General features: G+C 40.8%; 1 protein-coding gene across 6 annotated transcripts in view; it reads right to left on the reverse strand.

The window, feature by feature from the left end:
• LOC140186401 (extracellular sulfatase Sulf-2-like) overlaps positions 1-23,407 on the reverse strand; it is a 348,168-nt gene that overhangs the window by 106,528 nt on the left and 218,233 nt on the right. For all 6 annotated transcript variants that reach the window (XM_072240682.1, XM_072240639.1, XM_072240655.1 and 3 more), the window contains one exon: positions 17,088-17,319. In XM_072240682.1, the coding sequence (XP_072096783.1) occupies positions 17,088-17,259 (172 nt within the window). In that variant the 5' untranslated portion in view covers positions 17,260-17,319. The remainder of the gene's footprint in view (positions 1-17,087; positions 17,320-23,407) is intronic.

Here is a 23,407-nt window from a genome sequence, read left to right on the forward strand (position 1 = left end):
GGCAAGGTTGTATGGAAGACCGGCAGTTTCCCATGCTGCAAGTCTCCCCTCTCCAGGCCACCGATGTTGTCCAAAGGAAGGGCATTAGGACCCATACAGCTTGGCACCGGTGTCGTCGCAGAGGAATGTGTGGTTAAGTGCCTTGCTCAAGGACACAACATACTGCCTCAGCCAAGGCTCAAACTAGCGACCTTCAAATCACTAGATGAAAGCCTTAACCACTTGGTCAAGTTTGTCCAACCACTCGTTATAGTGCATGTCATCTAATTCGAGCAACATCTTGGTAAACACCTTTTGCACCCTTTCCAAAGACTAGATATCCTTCCTATAATGGAGTGACCAGAACTGTTTGAAATATTGCCGATGCAGTCTAACTAGAGTTTTAAAAAGCTGCAACATACTGTAACCTCTCAACGTTTTGACTTATAAAGGCAAGCATGCCATCTGCCTTCTTAACCACCCTGTACCACTTTCAGGGAGCTATAAACTTGGACTGCAAGACCCCACTGCTCATTAACATTGTTAAGAATCTTGCCCTTATCAGTGTACTGTCTCTTTGCAATTGACCTACCAAGGTGTAATATTTCACATTTGGCTGGGTTAAACTCCATCTGCCATTTCTCTATCCATATCCGCAAGTAATCTTGCAGAAAATGGCGGTGCGACACAGCTTGCAGCGGCCACTCCGATGAATGATATCTGTTATCTGTGAAGTAGGGTGTCATGCACAATCCTGATTTGATGGAGACAGACATGAGAGCATGGACAAACATCTGTGAAACTTCTGAAATGACTGCTTCGCTGCCGCTGCTACTGTGTGATCCAGAATCTCCGGAGGGGAAAGCCCGGAGTCCTCGGCTTTGCTTGTTACTTGACAGCCGGGGCAGGGTCGAAGCCGCCGGCGGAGATAGTGCTCGGTGCTCGGTGTCGGAGGGCTGGTCGGAGGCTTAAAGTTTTCAGACGGACTCAGAGTCGGGTGTGGTCGGGTGCTTCCAAAGCAACCGCAAGTTTGCGGCGCTTGGAGTTCATGGCAAGGAGAGTTTCTCCCTTTTACCGTCTGCGTGAGATGATGGGGTTATCGGGACTTGAGACTTTTTTTTTTTACCGTGCCCATGATCTGCTCTTTATCAAATTACGGTATTGCTTTGTACTGTTGTAACTATATGTTATAATTATGTGGTTTTGTCAGTTTTAGTCTTGGTTTGTCCTGTGTTTCTGTGATATCTTTCTGGAGGAACATTGTATCATTTTTTAATGTATGCATTTCTAAATGACAATAAACGAGGACTAAGTGTCATCATAATCTAAAAAAAATCTATATCCCATTGTATTCTTTGCCAGTCATCTACACTATCCACAACACCTCCAGTCTATATATCATCTGCAAACTTAATAACCTACCCATCTACATTTTCATCCAGTTCACTTATATACAGTACATCACGAACAGCAGATGTCTCGGTGCAGATCCCTGCTGAACACCATGAATCACAGACATCCAGCTAGAATAAATCCCTTTGACCATTACCCTCCATCTTCTATGGTAAGCCAATTCTGAATCCAAATAGCCAATCCACCATGGATCCCACACACCTTAATCTTCTGGATGAGACTCCAATGAGGGACCTTGTAAAAACCTTACTAAAATCTATGTAGACAACATCCATGGTCTACCTTTATCAACCACCATCATCATCTTATCAAAAAACTCATTGAAGTTAGTAAGACGCAACCTGTCCCTCATAAAGTATTGCTGGCTTTCTCTAATTAGGCCATGGTTCACCAAATGCCCATAAATCCCATCCCTAAGAATTCTCTCCAGTAACTTCCCTACCATTGATATGAGACTCACCAGTCTATAGTTTCTTGAGTTATCCCAGGTTCCCTTCTTGAATAATGGAACAACATTAGCTACGTGCCAGTCCTCCGCGACCTCATCTGTGGCTAAAGATGACTTGACGATTGTGATCAAGGCCCCAGTAAACTTTTCTTGCTTCTCTCAGTAACGTGGGGTATATCCTATCAGCCCTGGAAACTTATCAATCTCAATGCCCTTTTAGAGACCTACCGTAACACTACTTCCTCCTTCACCTGGAATTGCCCTGGCATATTAAAATGATTGGCATTGATCTCCCTATCCTCCACATGCTTCTCCTTGGTAAATACTGACATAAAGTACTCATTAAAGACCTCACCCACATCCTCCGCATCCAAGCAAATGTTCCCCCCTTTATCCTTGAGTGGTTCTACCCTCTCCCTAGTTATCCTCTTGCTCTTGACATTTGTATAGAAAGCTTTGGGATTCTCATTAATACTACTAGCAAAGGACTTTTTTTTAGCCCCTCTTGGCTTTCCTAATTTCCTTCTTGAGTTCTTTTCCGGGTTCTTTATAATCTTCCTGGGCTCTAGCTTCGTAATCTTTAAATAATTTTCAATTTTCTCCTTGATTAAATTCATCACCTCTCTTGACACCCAAGTTTCTCTTACCTTGTCATCCTTGTCCTTCCTTCTGACTGGAACATACCTGTTCTGTACTCTGTGCAGTTGGTCTTTAAACATCTTCCATATTTTGGATGTGGACTTGCTCCAAACCAGCTGTTCCCTATCAATTCTCCCTAGTTCATGCCTAATGCTTTCATAATTTGCCCTGCTCCAATTTAATTCTCTCTCGTGAAATCCGTACTTATTCTTATCTATAGGTATCTTAAAACTTGAGAAGTTGTGGTCACTGTTCCCTAGCCATTCACCCACTGAAAGGTCGATCAGCTAGCCAGGCTCATTATCCAACACCAGGTCCAGTACAGCCCCTCCTCTTGTTGGACTGTTTACACATTGATTTAAGAAACCTTTCCTGGAACTACCTAAAAAAAATTGCCCAATCTAAACATCTTGCACTCAGAAGAACCCAGTTTATATTAGGCAAGTTGATGTTCCCCATGACAACAACATTATTGGTTTTACACCTCTCCTTAATCTGCCTGCATATCTGTTCCTCAATGTCCCGGTATCTATTGGGAGGTCTGTAGTACAATCCCATCAGGGTGATTGCACCCTTCTTATTTTTGAATTCTACCCATTTTGACTCGGTGAATGAAGCCACCATTATGTTTCTCCTGATGGCGGCTATGATATTATCCCTGATTAGTAGTGCAACTTGGGGGGCTTGCGGGTTGAGCATGGAGTGAGTAGGTGCGTGTAAGAGTGGCTCCCCATTTTTATTGAAAATCTACCTGTTTATCTTTGCCGTACGCTCAAGATAACTGAATATTTAACATTGTGAACAACCTGGGACGTTGCTGGACACTGAAATGGCAAATAAAATGCACCTCTGAAGTAAAACTGGGGAAAAAGACAGCAAAGCCTCAAGCAAGAAAGCTGATGTTATGGTTATGGCGCCGTTGCACGATGGCGGGCCTGTGCTACCTGATGACCTCAAGAGGCTTCGCTTAGTACTTCTGACTGACATGACGCAAGCGGTGCATTCTGCCCTAAAAAGAGAACTTGAAGATGCTTTGTCACCAGTGAACGCTACCATGGAACAAATTATGTCTTATTACGAGTCATAGGATGAACGCATTTGTGAGGTTGAAGATGGCCTAAATGATTACAGTGACCGACTGCAACCGAGTGCAATGGTGAGCACCGAAGCTGCCATTGCAGCATTGCAGAGTGAAAGTGCATTTCTGAAGGGGAAGCTAGATGACTTTTCGAAAATCGGTCGCGGAGATCCAATTTGAGAGTGGTCGGCATTCCTGAAAATTTGGAAGGTTCGGACCCTGTTAAATTTATGACCGAGTTTTCGACGAAGTGCTGGGGACAAATTTCTTCCCAAGGCCTCTCGTGCTTTCGCGTGCTTACCGGTCGGGCCTAAACCATCCAGCGTCCCTGAAGCCAAGCAAACGAGATCAAGAACGTTCCTGGTTCTGTTTCACTACTTTCAAGACAAGCAATGCATCATCAGTAGACAAAAGCAGGAGCTGTATTTCCGTGGGCACCGGGTGTTTTTTTAATGAGGATTTTAGTGGGGAGCTGGGGGGAAAACGAACAGCATTCAAGGAGGTGAAATCCCTGCTTTACGGGAAAGGGGTCAGGTTCGGCCTCTTGCTTCCTGCTGGGCTCCAGGTCACCCATGAAGGTAAAAAGCATTATTTTGATATACCAGAAGCAGCCAAAGAGTTTTACCATTCGCGCTGGGGAGAAGAAGAATGAGAAGAGCAATAACCTTTTTTTTAAGTTATTCATGCAGCATTAAAGAGGCCTCCCACTGAGGTAAACTGTTAATTTTCGCAACCCACTTCTTTGTTCCTTTTTTCCAGTTTAATTTGTGGAACGTGATCGGGTTGAACTGTTATGCTGCGGAATCTGATTAAGAAGAACTTTCAACCAGCAAAATGTAAATATTTGCAATTTGCATCTCTGGCGTTTAGTTTCCTAGTTTCTTGTTTTTAATGTTTTGCTTGGACTGTTATCTTTAGCCTATATATATTGAAGGTAGAATAAGGAAGTGTACAAATTTTAAGGAGGGGAGCTACCCTAGATTAGATTGAAAGTTTTAGTTGTATGGTGAATGCTTTGGAAGTTTTTTGTTTGGTAATGCCTGCGATCATCCTCAGTTGGGGAGGTAGATCTAGGTTTTGGGGGTTAATTGTCTTTTCTTGTTTGTGTAAAGGGGTGGGGGGAGTGTTTTGGGGGATCACCATGGCAGTTTATTCTTTTGTGTATTACGGATGGGTCAGACTTTTTTTTTCATTGTGCGTTATTGTGTGCAGTTTGTGCCATCGCACTGTTTTGGATTGTAGGCCCTGTGTGTCTTTTGATATGGTTAACATGGGTGATGGTGATGGAGGCCACCCTGTGAGGTTTATTTCTTGGAATGTAAAGGGGCTCAATGGTCCTGCTAAAAGAGCTAAAGTTTTCTCTCATCTGAAACAATTAAAAGCAGATATACTATTTCTACAAGAGACACATTTAAGAGTGGAAGACCATAATAGACTCCGTAAAGCATGGATTAGTCAGGTTTTTCATTCCAGATTTAATAGCAGGTCCAGAGGGGTGGCAATATTAATCACCAAAAGAATGCAGTTTACACCATCTGATGTAATCAGTGACACTAATGGTCACTTTATTATAGTCTCTGGATCTCTTTTTCAGATACCTGTCATTTTGGTAAATGTTTATGCCCCTAATTGGGACAATGTCCACTTTGCGAATAAGGTTTTGTCATTAATACCTAACCTGAATACACACCAGCGAATCTTTTCAGGAGATTTGAACTGTGCTATTGACCCACTGCTTGATAGGTCTAGCTCTGGGGAACTTCTTCTAGTATGGCAAAGGCTTTCTCTGTGTTTATGCTACAAAATGGCTATATGGACCTTGGAGATTTTTGAATCCATCAGTTAGGCAATTCTCTTTCTTTTCTCATGTTCACCACTCCTATTCCAGGCTAGACTATTTCATTATAGATAGCTCCATGATACCAATGATTAGACAAATTGAGTACACTGCTAGTTATATTTGATCACTCTCCCATGAAACTGGACCTATGTTTTTATTAAACATTAGAGAACGGCCTCTGTGGAGACTTAAACCCCTTTTGCTTTCCAATGAGAAACTTTGTAGTTATATACGGTTAACATTGATGCATTCTTCGAGGCTAACAAAACTGACTTGGTATCCTATTTTTTACTTTGGGAAATTTTAAAAGCTTACTTGAGGGTCAAATAATATCTTCTACTTCACATGCCAATAAAGAGCGTAGGAAGGAAATGCAAGTGTTATCGCAATCTATTTTGGACCTGGATAGGCAATATTCTGAGGCACCCACTGCAGAATTATATAAAATCTGGGCTGATTTGCAAGCAAAGTTTAATCTCCTATCTACAAAACCTATCAGAACAATTAATTCTTAAGACACATGGCCTCTTTTATGAATATGGTGACAAGGCAAGCTGGCTTATGGCTCATCAGTTGAAATGTCAAGCTGCATCACAACTTATTCCCCAGATAAGAGACACGCACCAAAACTTGACAAGCAATCCAAAAGAAATTAACAATATCTTTGCAGCTTTTTATTCCTCTGTATACCTCAGAGTTTCCCTCAGATACAACAAATATGGAACGTTTTTTAGATAACTCTTGAATCAGAGAAAGTGGAGAATTTAGATCGGGCTCTTGGGCGGGAAGAGATTAATAACACCATTATGGCTATGCAGAGTGGTAAGTCCCCAGGCCCTGATGGTTATCCAAAAGAATTTTATAAGAAATTTAAGGGTAAGCTCACACCAGTCCTTCTAGAAGTGTTTCAGGAATCTTTGGAGAATGGCTCCTTACCCCCTACTCTTTCACAGGCATCTATTTCGCTACTTCTTAAAAAGGACAAGGACCTGACGACTCAATGTGGATCATATAGCCCCATCTCACTTTTGAATATGGATTTGAAAATTTTGGCTAAAGTGCTTGCGTGCCGTTTAGAACACCCCCCTTCCCAAGATAATCTCAGATAATCAAACAGGTTTTATTAAAAATCTCCATTTTTTAAAATATCTGTCGACTGGTTGATGTGGTTTATTCACCCAGTGCCTCTCTGAGTCCGAAGGTTGTTATCTCCTTGGACGCGGAAAAGGGGTTCGATAGAGTGGAGTGGGTATACTTGCTTAGTGTTTTGGAGAAACTTGGATTTGGCAGAATATTTGTAGCTTGGGTTAAGCTATTATATCACTCGCCTTTAGCGTACATACAGACGAATTATTCTCGATCTATTTCCCATTAACACGTGGCACTTGCCAATACTGCCCATTGTCCCCTCTTCTTTTTGCAACTGCAATTGAGCCTCTTTCTATTGCACTTAATTCAACTACATTATTTCAAGGTGTTAGAAGAGGGGACATGGAACACTATATCCCTATATGCTGATGACCACTTACTTTATGTTAGCGACCCTGTAAGTAGCAGTCCTGCTATTGTGTCATTATTAGGTCAATATGGAGCCTTCTCTAGCTATAAAATGAACTTTCAAAAAAGCAAATACTTTCCCATTAATAACTTGGCCCTACAGATCCAACAGGAATCTTTGCCTTTTCCTTTATCTCAAGATGGTTTTGTATACCTGGGAATACACATTACTCACTCTTTTACATCTCTGTTGAAGCTAACTACAGGCCTCAGGTTAGCCAAATGAAGGCTGATTTTGAGAGATGGTGCAGTTTATCTCTTACTATAGCTGGGAGAATTCAATCAGTGAAAATGACTATATTTCCTAGATTTCTTTACTTGTTCCAGTGCTTGCCAGTTTTCTTACCTAAATCATTTTTCAAGTCAGTCGACCAAGCTATAACCTCCTTTATTTGGGAAAATAAGGTCCCAAGGGTTAATAAGCACATTCTCCAAAGAGGTCGTGACGTAGGTGGAATGGGCCTTCCTAGCTTTATTCATTATTACTGGGCACCGAACATTCAAAAGGTATTATTTTGGCTCCACCAGCCAGATAAAAACTGGTGCCTGCTTGAGACACAGTCTTGCCACTTCCTGTCCCTCCCAGCTTTAGTGTATTCTTCCTTGCCATTGAAATTCTCTCAATTCACATCTAACCCAGTCGTGCTCTCCACCCTCAAAATTTTTAATCAATTTCGCTGCCACTATAAGTTCACATCAGCTTCAGTTTTGGGTCCCATTCATAGAAACCATTTATTTCCCCCCTCTACACTCGATTCAGTTTTTAGACAATGGGGTTTGAATGGACTTATGCACATTAAGGATTTGTACACTGATAATATATTTGATAGTTTTGATGACCTGTGCAGTAAATACGGTCTTTCACATAATCATTTTTTTAAATACCCGCAGACTCGCCACTTTGTCAAGGAAAAATTTCCCTCTTTTCCTGATCTACCACCTCCTATGGTGTGGGAAAAACTCACTCTTAGCTTTAATGATAAAGGGCTGATCTCTTTATCAGCTGATGTCTTTGGGAGTTCAAGATCTAAATAAAACTAAGACTAGGTGGGAGGACGACCTTGGTATGGATCTGGCTGAGGAATATTGGATAAAAGCACTGAATAGGGTTCATTCTTTGTCATCATGTGCTAAACTAGGGCTCATACAATTTAAAGTTTTATGCAGGGTACACTTAAGTAAAGCCAGGCTTGCTGACATATATCCTGGGACAGACACTGGCTATGACAGGTGTTCCTTCTCTTCGGCTGGTTTAGTACATGCATTTTGATCTTGCCCTGGGCTTGATGGCTATTGGGCACTGGTTTTTAAAATTTTCAGTGAGGTTTTGGGGGTGACACTGAGTCCTTGCCTGGTTATAGTGGTATTTGATGTGGCAGATGATGTTTTGGGTTTAAATGCAAACCAGTCGGATATTATTGCATTTACATCGCTTTTGGCCCATAGGAGAATCTCGGTGGTCTGGAAATCTGCCACTCCCCATCTGCTGCTGCTTGGTGAGAGGACGTAATGTTTTTTCTGAAACTAGAAAAGATTAAATTTACTCTGAGGGGGTCTGTGAAAAAGTTCTATTCAAAATGGGGACCTTTCTTGTCATATTTTAGGAGCCTTAAGGAATTACCTACCAGTTGAGGGCACTTAATTGTACTTGGGGATTTACCCCTTTTAACGTATTTACCTCATAGGGTGGTTGATGCATTGTTATATGAGTGTATTCTGGATCATCTGACATTTTGTGGATGTGTGTGGGCCTTTGTCTTGAAGGAATGTGAGGGTATGGCTGTGTTATATGAGTGTATTCTGGATCATCTGACATTTTGTGGATGTGTGTGGGACTTTGTCTTGAGGAAATGTGAGGGTATGGCTGTGAAATGTCCGTCCTTGTATTTGTGAAGTGTTGTATTGTAAGTATATTAGCTGCCATGGTATGTTCGGGGAGGGTGGGTGAGGGGAGTTTTGTTTGAGGGTAAGATATAAAAGCAAAATGGAGGAAAATGTAATGCATTACGTATTCTGTATTGTGTCATTCCTTCAATAAAAAAATAAATAAAGTAGTGCAACTCCTCCACCTCTTTATCCTCCTTCTCTATCTTTTCTAAAACTTTGAAACCCTGAGACATTAAGCATCCATTTCTATCCCTCTCTCAACCAAGTTCCTGTAATAACCACAATATCATAGTTCCATAGACTGACCAATGCGTTCAGTTCATCACCTTTACCCATAATAATCCTAGCATCAAAATACACACACTTCAAACTATCCTTCCTATTGTATCTATTTGCACCTACCCGTTGTTACTGGCCCTGACATCGATCTTCCTCCCCATCCCTCCACTTTCTGATCTGGTGCTCTGGTCCTTGTGGTAGCAAGTTGCATGTTCTAACTATTTTTTAAAATTCTGACTGATTATCCTTTTGAGAATATTGCCAATTATCCAGTAATTACAGTATATCTATGGGGCAGGTTTCATATACATCTCCACATAAAGTTGTGGAATCCTTTTACAGCTTTGAAGATCTCTGTTGAGGTACTCATCTGCTTACCTTTATCTAGAGATTGGAGTCCTAGCCTGCTTAATCCTTCCTGATAGGCATAACCACCCAATAAAAATCAAAAATTCCTAACAAGATTTGCATGCAGCGTGGACTCTCCTCCAGCCAGAAGTGGTGCATTAAGGAGCATAATAGCAATACAGTACTCAGGGTGAAGAGTGGTGCAGCTGTTAGAGCTACTGGCATGCACACCTGAAACTTGGGTTTAATCTTGACCGTAGGTGCTGTTCGTGTGGAGTTTGCATTTTCTCTCTAGGAGTGTGTGAGTTTCTCCTGCATTTTCCAGTATCCTCCCACAACCTGAAGACATACAGTGTAGATTGTTAGGCTAACTGACCTCTGTAAATTGCCTTAGTGTACAACAAGTGGTAGAAACTGGAGGTAGTTAGCAAGGATGTTTGGAGAGTTAAAAAGGTAATGGGATTAATAGACGATTAGTGCGTATGGGTGGTTGATCATCTGTGAAATCAGGGGGATGAAGGTTCTACTCCCGTGTTCCATGCCTCACCAACCCCTTGTAAACACCTTATTCAGCACTAATCCCATTTCATCAGGCATCTGACATCAAGGCTAATGGTATTCTGTTTGGTAATTACCACTGACTCTTTTATTACCTTTGAATTTAATTGGTGTTCCAATTTTAGCCTCATTTCTTTTCCCATATGTACAATCTTAGGAAATATTTGAAAATATTTAATAAACATGATAAGTTTGAAGTACTGAAATAATGTTCACATATCTACTCTTGCTTGACTGTATCTCGATATTTTGCAATGGTTCAATAAAAGCTATCTATTCTCCGTTCCAGGGTCAGAATATCCAATTGACCTATCTTAATTATAAAATTAAAGCAAGACAAGGCATCTATTTACTTTGTGTGACAAATATGTGATGTATTTGCAATTCTGTCAAAACCCTGAAAGAACCACAAATATACATGTATGGTGCAATCTATTTCAGCAATGGTAATGGTTGGTTGCTGTGCAAAATCTCCTTTATGTATAATTTGTTTTGGAACATAATCAAACTGATGACATTTTCATTGCCTTGAAACTAACAGAATAAATCCAGAAGGCCTATTATAGATTTGGTAACAAAACAGTTAGTAAATTAATTATTATTATTGCAATATTTCTAACCAATGCAAAGATATTAGAAAGCCAGATCCATTTTTAACATTACGTCAATATACATATATAATGACGATTAAAGAAATCTTGCTTCAGGTCAATTAATATAATTAGAAAGAATTATATATATATATATGTATTTCTTAATGCTGAAATGCCCAGAATTTTAACTATGTAAAAGAGCAATAATGAAATAAATGTGTGTGTGTGTGTGTGTGTAAAAATTACATTGAGCGTTACTGGTTTGGTCTTATCATTTTCATTGAGGATCATTTATCAAATGTTGTTTGGTGGCTGGAAAATTGGCCTTGATATTAACTGGATGCAGATATGCTATGATAACAAAAAATGGTTAGAACCTAGTTTGAAAGAAGTGAGGAATGAAAATCAAATATCGCAGTTTCCGAAAATGTAAAATAAAATCTAGAAAACGCTTCTGACAATCAACAGTCAAGCAGCTTCTGAGGAAAGAGAAAGAGTTAACATATCAGGTCGAAGATCTTTTGCTGAAAGATGCATTGCCTGGCTGATTTAAACCGATGGGCCTATTTACATAAAACTCAACTGTCTCCATCCATAAGACCATAAGACAAAGGAGCAGAAGTAGGCCATTCGGCCCACCGAGTCTGCTCCGCCATTTCATCATGAGCAGATCCATTTTATCCTATTTAGTCCCACTGCCCCGCCTTCTCACCATAACCTTTGATGCCCTGGCTACTCAGATACCTATCAATCTCTGCCTTAAAGACACCCAATGACTTGGCCTCCACTGCTGCCCGTGGCAACAAATTCCATAGATTCACCACCCTCTGACTAAAAAAATTTTTTCACATTTCTGTTCTGAAAGGGCGCCCTTCAATCCTGAAGTCATGCCCTCTCGTACTAGACTCCCCCATCATGGGAAACAACTTTGCCACATCCACTCTGTCCATGCCTTTTAACATTCGAAATGTTTCTATGAGGTCTCCCCTCATTCTTCTAAACTCCAAGGAATACAGTCCAAGAGCAGACAAACGTTCCTCATATGTTAACCCTCTCATTCCCTGAATCATTCTAGTGGATCTTCTCTGTACCCTCTCCAACGTCAGCACATCCTTTCCTAAATAAGGAGACCAAAACTGCCCACAGTACTCCAAGTGAGGTCTCACCAGCGCCTTATAGAGCCTCAACATCACATCCCTACTCCTATACTCTATTCCTCTAGAAATGAATGCCAACATTGCATTCGCCTTCTTCACTACCGACTCAACCTGAAGGTTAATTTTAAGGGAATCCTGTACGAGGACTCCCAAGTCCTGTTGCATTTCAGAACTTTGAATTCTTTCCCCATTTAAATAATAGTCTGCCCGTTTATTTTTTCTGCCAAAGTGCATAACCATACACTTTCCAACATTGTACTTCATTTGCCACTTCTCTGCCCATTCTTCCAATCTATCCAAGTCTCTCTGCAGACTCTCCGTTTCCTCAGCACTACCGGCCCCTCCACCTATCTTCGTATCGTCAGCAAACTTAGCCACAAAGCCCTCTATTCCATAATCCAAATCGTTGATGTACAATGTAAAAAGAAGCGGCCCCAACACTGATCCCTGTGGAACACCACTGGTAACCGGCAGCCAACCAGAATAGGATCCCTTTATTCCCACTCTCTGTTTCCTGCCAATCAGTCAACGCTCTATCCACGTATGTAACTTTCCTGTAATTCCATGGGCTCTTATCTTGTTAAGCAGCCTCATGTGTGGCACCTTGTCAAAGGCCTTCTGAAAATCCAAATATACAACATCCACTGCATCTCCCTTGTCTAGCCTACTGGTAATTTCCTCAAAAAATTGCAATAGGTTTGTCAGGCAGGATTTTCCTTTAAGGAATCCATGCTGAGTTCTGCCTATCTTGTCATATGCCTCCAGGTACTCTGTAACCTCATCCTTGACAATCGACTCCAACAACTTCCCAACCACCGACGTCAAGCTAACGGGTCTATAATTTCCTTTTTGCTTCCTTGCCCCGTTCTTAAATAGCGGAGTGACATTTGCAATCTTCCACTCCTCCGGAACCATGCCAGAATCTATCGACTTTTGAAAGATCATCGCTAATGCCTCCACAATCTCCACAGCTACTTCCTTCAGAACACGAGGGTGCATTCCATCTGGTCCAGGAGATTTATCAATCTTTAGCCTATTCAGCTTCCTGAGTACTTTCTCTGTCGTAATTGTGACTGCGCACACTTCTCTTCCCTGCCACCCTTGCGTGTCTGGTATCCTGCTGTCTTCCTCAGTGAAGACTGATGCAAAATACTTGTTCAGTTCCTCTGCCATCTCCTCATCTCCCATTACAATTTCTCCAGTATCATTTTCTATCGGTCCTATATCTACTCTCACCTGTCTTTTACTCTTTATATACTTGAAAAAGCTTTTAGTATCCTCTTCGATATTATTTGCTAGTTTCCTTTCATAGTTAATCTTTTCTCTCTTAATGACCTTCTTGGTTTCCTTTTGTAAGGTCTTAAAGACTTCCCAATCCTCTGTCTTCCCACTAATTTTTGCTTCCTTGTATGCCCTCTCCTTAGCTTTAACTTTGGCTTTGACTTCTCTTGTCAACGACGGTTGCATCCTTTTTCCACTCAAAAATTTCTTCTTTTTTGGAATATACCTGTCTTGCACATTCCTCATTTCTCGCATAAACTCCAGCCACTGCTGCTCTGCCGTCTTTCCCGCCAGTGTCTCTTTCCAGTCAACTTTGGCCAGTTCCTCTCTCATGCCACTGTAGTTTCCTTTACTCCACTGAAAACACCGACACATCAGATTTCGGCTTCTCTTTTTCTAATTTCACAGTGAACTCAATCATGTTATGATCACTGTCTCCTAAGGGTTCCTTCACCTCAATCTCTCTAATCACCTCTGGTTCATTACACAATACCCAATCCAGTACAGCCGATCCCCTAGTGGGCTCAACAACAAACTGTTCTAAAAGGCAATCTCGCAGACGTTCTACAAATTATCTCTCTTGAGATACAGTGCCGACCAATTTTTCCAATCTACTCGCATGTTAAAATCCCCCACAATTATCATAACACTGCCCTGCTGACAAGCCTTTTCTATTTCCAGTTGTAATTTGTAGTCCACATCCCTGCAGCTGTTTGGAGGCCTATAAATAACTGCCATCAGGGTCCTTTTACCCCTGCTATTCCTTAGCTCAACCCATAAAGATTCTGCACCTTCCGATCCTATATCACCTCTTTCTAATGATTTAATATCATTTCTTACCAATAAAGCCACGCCTCCCCCTCTGCCTACCTTCCTATCCTTCCGATAAACTGTGTACCCTTGGACGTTCAACTCACAGAGACATGCATCCTTTAGCCAGGTCTCAGTGATGGCCACAATATCATACCTGCCAATCTGTAGCTGTACAACAAGATCATCCACTTTATTTCTTATGCTGCGTGCATTTAAGTACAACACCTTAAGACCAGTATTTGATACATTTTGCTTTGATTTCACTGCAACTTTATTGCACTGCAACTCATCCCAATGGCTACACATTTGTCCCATCACCTGCCTGTCTTTCCTGACATCTTTACTGCTCACTATCTTAGATTTATTTCTGTTTTCCCCTTCCTCCGCTCTATCATTCCGGTTCCCATCCCCCTGCCAAATTAGTTTAAACCCTCCCTAACAGCTCTATTAAACTTTCCCGCCAGGATATTGGTCCCCTTCGGGTTCAGGTGTAACCTGTCCTTTTTGAACAGGTCATACTTCCCCCAGAAGAGATTCCAATTATCCAAGAATCTGAAGCGCTGCCCCCTACACCAGTCTCTCAGCCAGGCATTCATCTGCCTGATCCGACTACTCTTGCCCTCGCTAGCACGTGGCACAGTTAGCAATCCCGAGATTACTACCCTGGAGGTCCAGCTTCTCAGCTTCCTTCCTAACTCCTGGAAATCTCTCTTCAGGACCTCCTCCTTTGTCCTATCTATGTCATTGGTACCAACATGTACCAAGACAACTGGCTGCTAAAGTTAATGGAAGCCAACATCTGCCTAAAACATAAGATTATGATAGAAGGTAGATGGAAAGTACAGGCAGTACAAACTGAGATTGTAGTCTAAGGGAGGACAGGAATGCAGAAAAGCAAAGCTCAAGATTCCCTGTGAATCATGTCTGCTATTCATAATCTTTCTAACTTTGTCCTTGTCAGGTTGCCCCAAAAATGAAGTTACCACTTTTCTCCTGTTCATATCTTGGGTTTGATGATTTCGTTAGAGGCCAGTATTTTAATTGCTTGCAGTTTGTTATAGATGTTCAAATCACTGCGAGCCACCACTGATTGAATTTCCACTTCCTATTTACAGTATACTAGTCCTGCTCAGTTGACATACTTGGATTGTTGTGAAAATAATTCTGGAGATGTTCTGATTTACTAATACAGTGATTGGAAAGTCACATTTGGGTGGGCTGTGTAGGAAGTGATCCAGGTCAGCTTTTTCTGAGCCACTGGCAGTGAAACTCCATTCTGCACAAGGTGTGAACTGTCGAACAGGGTGTGCACATTTTGTAGCCAAGGAGAATTTTCATCCAAAATCTGCAGCAATTGTGAAGTTGTCAGGGGAATCCATTGGACTTCAGGAGATGAAGGGCAGGGTTGGAAAAGAGAATTAGAGGATCAGAGGTAAAATTGGGAGGAGGGATGTGGGTAAGACAGAGCGGAGGTTGAAGAGGCTTTGACATTATTGTGCTCTGATTAGAGATGAAAAGGAATGATGAATGAACTAAAAATGAGTGGCAACAACCACACCAATTCTTTCCTTGCTAATCCGGATTGCCCCCTTCAAGAATTCCCATTTTAAGACTCCCACCATGTTAGGAAAGCATGTGTACTAAGTTGGTGGAGTGGTACCACAACAATAACCTTGCACTCAATGTCAGGAACACCAATGAATTGATTGTGGGCTTCACAAAGGGGATGTTGGGAGAACATGTACCAGTCCTCATTGAGGGGTCAGTGGTAGAAAGGGTAAGTTCCTGGCTGTGAACATCTTGGAGAATCTGTCCTGAGCTCAACACATTGACACAATCATAAAGAAGGCATGTCAGTTATGTGTTGTTATGCGTTGGAGGAGATTTGGTATGTCACCAAAGACTCTTGCAAATTTCTATTGATGTACAGTGAAGAGCATTCTGACTGGTTGCATCACCAGCTGGTATGGAAACTCCAATGCACAAGATCAAAGGGGGCTGATGAGGGCTGTAGTCTCAGCCAGTTCCACCATAAGCACAACCTTCCTGAACATTGCAAGAGGCATTAAAAACCCTCCTAATTTTGAACATGTTTTTTTCTCATGATTACTGTCAGAGAGGAGGTACAGGGGCCTGAAAACCCATAGTCAGTGACTTAGGAACAGTTTCTTCCGCTCTACCTTCAGATTTATGAATGGTCCATGAACCCACGACTACTACCTTATTATTCCTTTATGTATACTATTTATTTATTATACATATTTCTTTTTTTAGGCATCCGTTAGTCTCGTGAGACCATGGATTTGTGCCTTGGAAGGTTTCCAGGGTGCAGGCCTGGGCAAAGTTGTGTGGAAGACTGACGGTTGCCCATGCTCCAGGTCTCCCCGCTCCACACCACCGATGTTGTTCAAAGGAAGGGCATTAGGACCCATACAGCTTGGCACTAGTGTCATCGCAGAGAAATGTGTGGTTAAGTGCCTTGCTCAAGGACACAACACGCTGCCTCAGCCAAGGTTCAAACTAGCGACCTTCAGATCACTAGACGAATGCCTTAACCACTTGGCCACGCGCCAACACATTATACAAATTCGACAAATTAAAGTAATGTAATGTACGGCTACCACAAAACAACAAATTTCATATCTTATAAGATAATGAACCTGATTCTGATTCTGAGCCAATTCTGCTGCCAATCATCCAGCTATGGCATTGGCATTAGACTCCGCCACACTCCAGTAGAACATCCTATCCTGCTATTTTAACACACTTCTTCATCATCTTCTCGTTATTCCAATAATTCATAGCAGCCCAAGCTGCAAGTTATCATAAATAGCCAACCCTGCCCCAAAGTTTCTCTGCAACATAAAACCAATGTGCTTTCTCTCTCTGCTGCTTCAGATGGAGAACCTTCAGACTGAAATGTTAACTGTTTTCCTTCCCTCAGAGGTTGAATAATCTTCTGAGTGTTTCCAGGATATTTTGTTTAGGTTTCAGAACATATTAAATGTCTGTGTTGGAGGAAAAGCTAAGAGTTTTGACAAAGAAAATACTATGAATGGACATCAAGAAGGAAATCAAAGCAAGGCGCAAGTAAACGAATGGTTTCATAGCAATGAAACCATTTCCTATGAAAAAATATAGGAAAGACAATATACATGAATTCATTATAGAATTCATATTTTTGAACAGCCACTGTGTTTTTGTTAAATGATCTTACCAAGCTCCACATCCTGATCATCAGTGTAAATAAGGATGATATTTGGTCTGATATTCCTGCGGTCTCGCTGAAAGCGGCCTTTCAATCGTTGAGAAAGGAGAGCAGAACCGGGACTCATAAAAACCGTGACACCTAACACAATCCATCCAAGGGCAAGCCTTGACTGTAACATTTTGTCTCGCTTGAGTTCTTGCGACCTTCCAGTAAATCCTTCCTTTATCTATTTTCTGTCCTGCAATTTAAAAGAAAACAATGATGCAGCATTTGACAAGATGCACAATGTATGACTTTTCTTCATTTTAGACTGAGAAAATTGGCTCCACTCGGCAATTCCTCCTTTCGTTAACAGTTGGCTTACAGAATAGTACAAAATGTCGAGTACTTTTTAATCTTTTGTGGTTGAAATTGGTATGGCTGTGATCACGATCTTTTTGGGTTAACAAGAAATTTACATGAGCTGAAGTGTCTTTTGTTCTCCAAATCAATTGTCAGAAATAACTTTTCAGTGATATCTTCTTGTTGAGCAGTTAACAGGCTTGACAACAAGAAGATACCACTGAAGAGCAGAGTGCAGGGGGTTGGAGTGAAGTGTGTGGAGAATTAGTGCATCCTCTTACTGATTGCTTTTCTTAAGAGATCTAAATCAGCCATAACTTCTCTCGTGACGATGCATACATAGTCTTGTCCAGCTTCTATGGATTATTGAATAAGCTCGCTATGGCATTAGACATATTTCAGAGCACCAGAGCCCTGCAAAAATTGGTTCTATCCATTTCCTATCTAGAAAATGTACTTGACAATTTAGTATATGTCTTTTTGAGGTTATAATGGCATAAGACACCAAAGTAGGACTATACTTTCTAAAATAGTGCAGCAGCATTTTCACATCAAGGAAAGCATACTAGAAGAAATTACAATACATATATATTAGGGACAAATATATAATATGCCCACAACATATATCTTTGAAGATGTAAGTTTGCTCAAAAACATAGTTGTTCTGTCATATAAGGAGCATAGTTGTTGACTGTATCAATTGACGTGATGAAAACAAATGCAAAATGATCATGGGGAAAATATTATGAATTGATATGATAGTGAATGTTTCAACTTCAGGGAAAACCTTTAGTAAAAAAGTCTTTGACATAGTTATACACAGATCTTTATTTAACTGAAGCCACTCTGATCTTATTGTCAGAATCACGTTCATTTATGCAGGTATCAATGAGTTCAGACAATGCAGCTGGCTAATGACTCCTAATGACTAATATACACTTTTAGAATCATAAGAGGAGGACAGAGATAAAAGGAAGCTCAGAATGAATGTGGTGCCCAGAAATAATGCAAATGGAGTTTTAAACATGCAGTTTGACGTACCAAAGTATGAAACAACAGCAACACACACAAAATGCAGAAGGAACTCAGCAGATCAGACAGCATCTATGGAAATGAATTAATAGTCGACATTTTGTGCTACAATCCTTCTTCAGGTCCCTTCTACACAAACTGGGACTTAGGGATAATAGAAAACAAAGCAGATAGTCAGTTTGTAGGCAGTTTAAATGGTTTGGCACAATCTCGATGGGCCAAGGAGCCTGTTTCTGTGCTGTACTTTTCTATGACTCTATGACTCTAAAATGATGGGGACACTCAGTAGGTGGTACAGTATCAATAGAGAGACAAACAGAGTCAACATATCAAGCCAAAATGGTTCACCATCATAAAATCATTTAAATTAGTTTTCTAATCCATGTCGATATGTAGCTGAACTTTGTGCAGAGGATATGTGATGTGCACATTAGAACATGCAGGAAAGGTGAGGAATGGGGATGGATAGGTCAGAGGGAGTATCTCTGGTAGGGTGAGATCAGGATTAACATTAGGCTAAACTGTACATGTCATCCGGTAGATGGATGAATATGATTCAGTAAGAGATTGAGATACAGATAAAGGAATAAGGGAAGTGTGAAATGCATGATCATGCATGTCCATCTCACCGATACTAATAGCATGGTAAACAAACTAAGCCAACTTTACAGATGGTTCTATTACAGCTGAAGTTCCCAGCTCCGTTTTATATTTAGGAATTGAAGTATCTGAAATTGTATAATTTAATATTGGGTCCAGAAGGGTACAAAGTGCCTGGATGGAGGATTCAGTGATGTTCCTCACATTTGTGTAGCAATGCAGGATGCCATGGACCGAGTTTGAGTGGAATGGAAAAACAAAATAGCAGACAGCTGCGAACTCTGAGTGATCCTCCAATGGATTTAATGTAAGGAGGTAACCTAATCTAACATACTGCATGCTGTGTTCACAATGTGGAATCCTCTGGACCAGAGAAACCAAATGCAGATTGGGTGGCATTTTTGATTATTTATCACTATTACTCTCCAGAGCAAACCCGCTGTACATATCACATAATCCTCTGCACAAAGTGGAGCAATGCTCATTCTGTATAAACTGTTTAAAACAAAGGTCAACTCTTCTGAGAACAGCAGATACTATTTGTCTGGAAGATTGCATTTTCATTTTCTTAATTTTTATGCATTTCTTTTAGTAATTGTGTCAATCATCTTTAACAATACACAGATAGTTTCTGAAATCATTTACTTTAAGAAAACAAAAGGCTGGAAGACTGACCATTACCAGTTGGTGTTGCATTCAGTACCACCTCTGTTATTCAGAATCTATGAAGCTATTTCCTTGGATATATCAATTATCAGCATCCAGCTGAGTGCCGGAACCTAATGATCCTACATTGTTAACTACACCGATAGACATTTTGAAACATTACCATCCTACCTCAATTGTTGAGTCTTGTTCACAACTTCCATCTCCAGAGCTCCAAGTCCAGCCTTACAGTGTTCCTTCAGACTATGTAAGTCAGACAGCCGTGGCCCTTGCAAATGTACTACTTTAATTTCTCTGCATTAGCTCCTAAACATTCAGCTTCAATAAATGAAACTGGAGGTAATTTACCACCTTGTAGCCCTCTATCTTGTGGATAAACTGAGATTTATTTTGTCGATACACACTCCAGTGGGGATTTAAATGCTGAATGACAATAAAACATCCAGGCATCTATATTAGACGAGTGTTTAATTCTCTGAGAGCAGCAAAGCCATTGGTGCAGCTTTTACATTAGAGCAGATCAGTACTATAGTTCATTGGCTAAATGCTTTTTAACTCTATGCATTTAGGGACCAGCTTATTTTCCCAACAATGCTAATATTTTAATACATGTTTCTTAATTAACAACAAAATGGTTAAACATTATAACCACATTTGAATTAGTTTTCTAATCTATGTTGGCAAGTAGCTGAGCTCTGGTAAAATTCCACATTTGAATTTACAACTATTAGTCTTTAAATTTTAGAGCAGATCAACTGTTTTATTAAAATTCTGTGGTTGGCACACTAAGGGAGCCTTGAATTTAGCAGGATTCACAGGAAAATGGCATCAACTTGAGCTATTGTAATTATACTGCAATGTACAAGCTTGTGTATGATCACTAATGACATGGCCATGTCAAGAAAAAATATCCACAGATAGGTCATAATTCACTGTCAGAATAACAATGAGATGAATAACACATGATTTTATTGACACACAAATTGCAGAGCAATTTGGGGTCAGGAGCAGCAAGCAATACAGTAAAACTGTCCTTTGATTTCTTTTGCCTCCTATTTTCAGCTCCTCCAGGCTGTTTATGACTAATATGTCTCCATCAACTCTTTCAACTCAGACCATCATTACTCGCCTTTCAATCTCACTTCCTCTCCAGCCTAACACAAATATCACTTTAGTTCCCGCCACACCTCCCCAGTAATCTGTATGCTTGATTTCTAAATTTTCTCAGTTTCTGAGGAATGGCCAATTAATCTGAAGTATCACTCTCCACAGATGCAGCCTGACCTGCTGAACATTCGTGACTATTTCTGTTTTCAGTTCAGCCATCTGGCACCTGCAGTGATTTGTTCTTACTTTCAGCTCCTTTAGCTGATTGTGTATCAACACTTTGTTTCGTTAATCTCCACACTACAGCAAAACCAACTAAAGTAGATATTGTTACTGTGGGATCAATTTAAGTAAATTGGTAAAAAAGATTGAGGAAAGATAAAAGTAGATCAGATTGAAAAGATTGTTGATAACATGAAAACCAAAATAAATCAAAATCAAAGAATAATATTCTTATATTCTTGACCTTAAGACATTTCCCCCAGCTATGGACAATTAGCCTCACTGCCTTGTGGGCAGCCTTGGGAGAGACAAAGGCTACAGGACTAAATCAGGTGGAGAGCCCCAAAGGTGACAGGGTGTCACTGAACATCCTTATGGCAGCTCCTACAGCCAAGCTGGTGCCAAACATATTGCTTTGCTTTCTTTTGGACTACACTGATGAGGCCAAGAGGGGGATGTTGATGACTTGGCATCTCAGGATCTTTATACCTTCCGCCCAGGCTCGTGCTCTGGAGAGGTCACTCCAGTGCTGCTCTCTGCTGTCCTTTGAGAAAGATGGATGCCATCATCATCAGGACATTTCAATAACATACTGGTAAAAGTGGATCAAAGCAAAAAACAAACATTGCTTTTCCCAAACGTTATAGACAATGAAAGTAAATTAGCCAATAATATTAAAGAGGATACCAAAATTTTCTTCGGATGCATAAGAGAGGCGAGTGTGGATATTGGACCACTGAAAACTGATGTTGGAGAGGTCATAATAGGGGGACAAGGAAATGGGAGACAAACTGAGTAAGTATTTTGCATCAGTGAGGACACCAGCTGTATGGTAGAAGTTCCTGGTGTCAGGGGTCATGAGGTGTGTGAAGTTACCATAACTAGAGGGAAGGTTCTTGGGAAACTGAAAGGTTTGAAAGCAGATAAGTCACATGGACCAGATGGTGTACACCCCAGGGTTCTGAAAGAGGTGGTTGAAGAGATCGTGGAGGCATTTGTAATGATCTTTCAAGAATCACTAGATTCTAGAATCTTTCTGAAAGATTAGAAAATTGCAAATGTCACTCCACTCTTCTAGAAGAGAGAAAGACTGAAGAAACAAAACTATTGGCCAGTTAGTCTGACGTCAGTGGTTGGGAAGATGTTGGAGTTGATTATTAAGAATGAAGTCTCAGGGTGTTTGGAGGGACATGATAAATTAAACCATAGACAGCATGGTTTCTTTGAGGAAATAACAAGCAGGTTAGAAGAAGGAGAATTGGTCGATGTTGTGTATTTGGATTTCCAGAAGGCCTTTGACAAAGTGCCACACATGAGGCTGCTCAACAAGCTACATGCCCATGGTATTACAAGAAAGATTGTAACATAGATAAAGCAGTGGCTAATTGGCAGGAGGCAAAGAGTGGCAATAAAGAGAGCCTTTTTTGGTTGGCTGCTGGTGACTAGTGGTGTTTTGCAGGGTTACATGTTGGGAGCATTTCTTTTACATTATATGTCAATGATTTGGATGATGGAATTGATAGATTTGTTACAAAGTTTGCAGATGCTATGAAGATAGGTGGAGGGGAAGGTAGTTTTGAGGAAGTAGAGGGGTATAGAAGGACATGGACAGGTTAGGAGAATGGGCAAAATAATGGCAGATGGAATACAGTGTCAGGAAGTGTATGGTGGAAGAAATGAAAGTGCAGGTTATTTTCCAAATGGAGAGAAAATACAAAAGACTGAGGCTCAAATGGACTTGGGAGTCCTTGTGCAGGATTCCCAAAAGGGTCAATTTGCAGGTTGGATCCGTGGTGAGGAAGGCAAATGGAACATTAGCATTCACTTCAAAAGGACTAGAATATAAAAGCAAGGATGTAATATCGAGACTTTATAAAGTACTGTGAGCAGTTTTGGACTTGTTACCTTAGCAGGAATGTGTTGAAACTGGAGGGAGTTCAAAGATGATTCACAAAAATGATTCCTGTATTGAAAGGTTTGTCATTTGAAGAGCTTTTGATGGCTCTGGGCCTATGTTCACTGGAATTCAGGAGTATGAGGGGTGACCTAATTGAAACCAATCAAATGTTGAAAGTCTTTGATAGAGTGGATGCGGAGAGGATGTTTCCTATGGTGGGAGAGTCTAAGACCAGAGGACACAGACTCAGAATATAGGGGTGTCCTTTTAGAATGGAGATGGAGAAATTTCTTCAGTCAGGAGGTGGTGAACCTGTGGAATTCTTTGCCACAGGCAGCAGTGGAGACCAAGTCTTTATTCTTACTTGGGGCAGAAGCTGACAGGTTTTTGGTTGCTTAGGGCATGAAGGGAATTGGGGAGAAGGCAGGACATTGTGGCTGAGAGGAAAATTGGATCAGCC

The sequence above is a fragment of the Mobula birostris genome, chromosome 2, assembly GCF_030028105.1.
Source record: "Mobula birostris isolate sMobBir1 chromosome 2, sMobBir1.hap1, whole genome shotgun sequence".
Lineage (NCBI taxonomy): Eukaryota > Metazoa > Chordata > Chondrichthyes > Myliobatiformes > Myliobatidae > Mobula > Mobula birostris.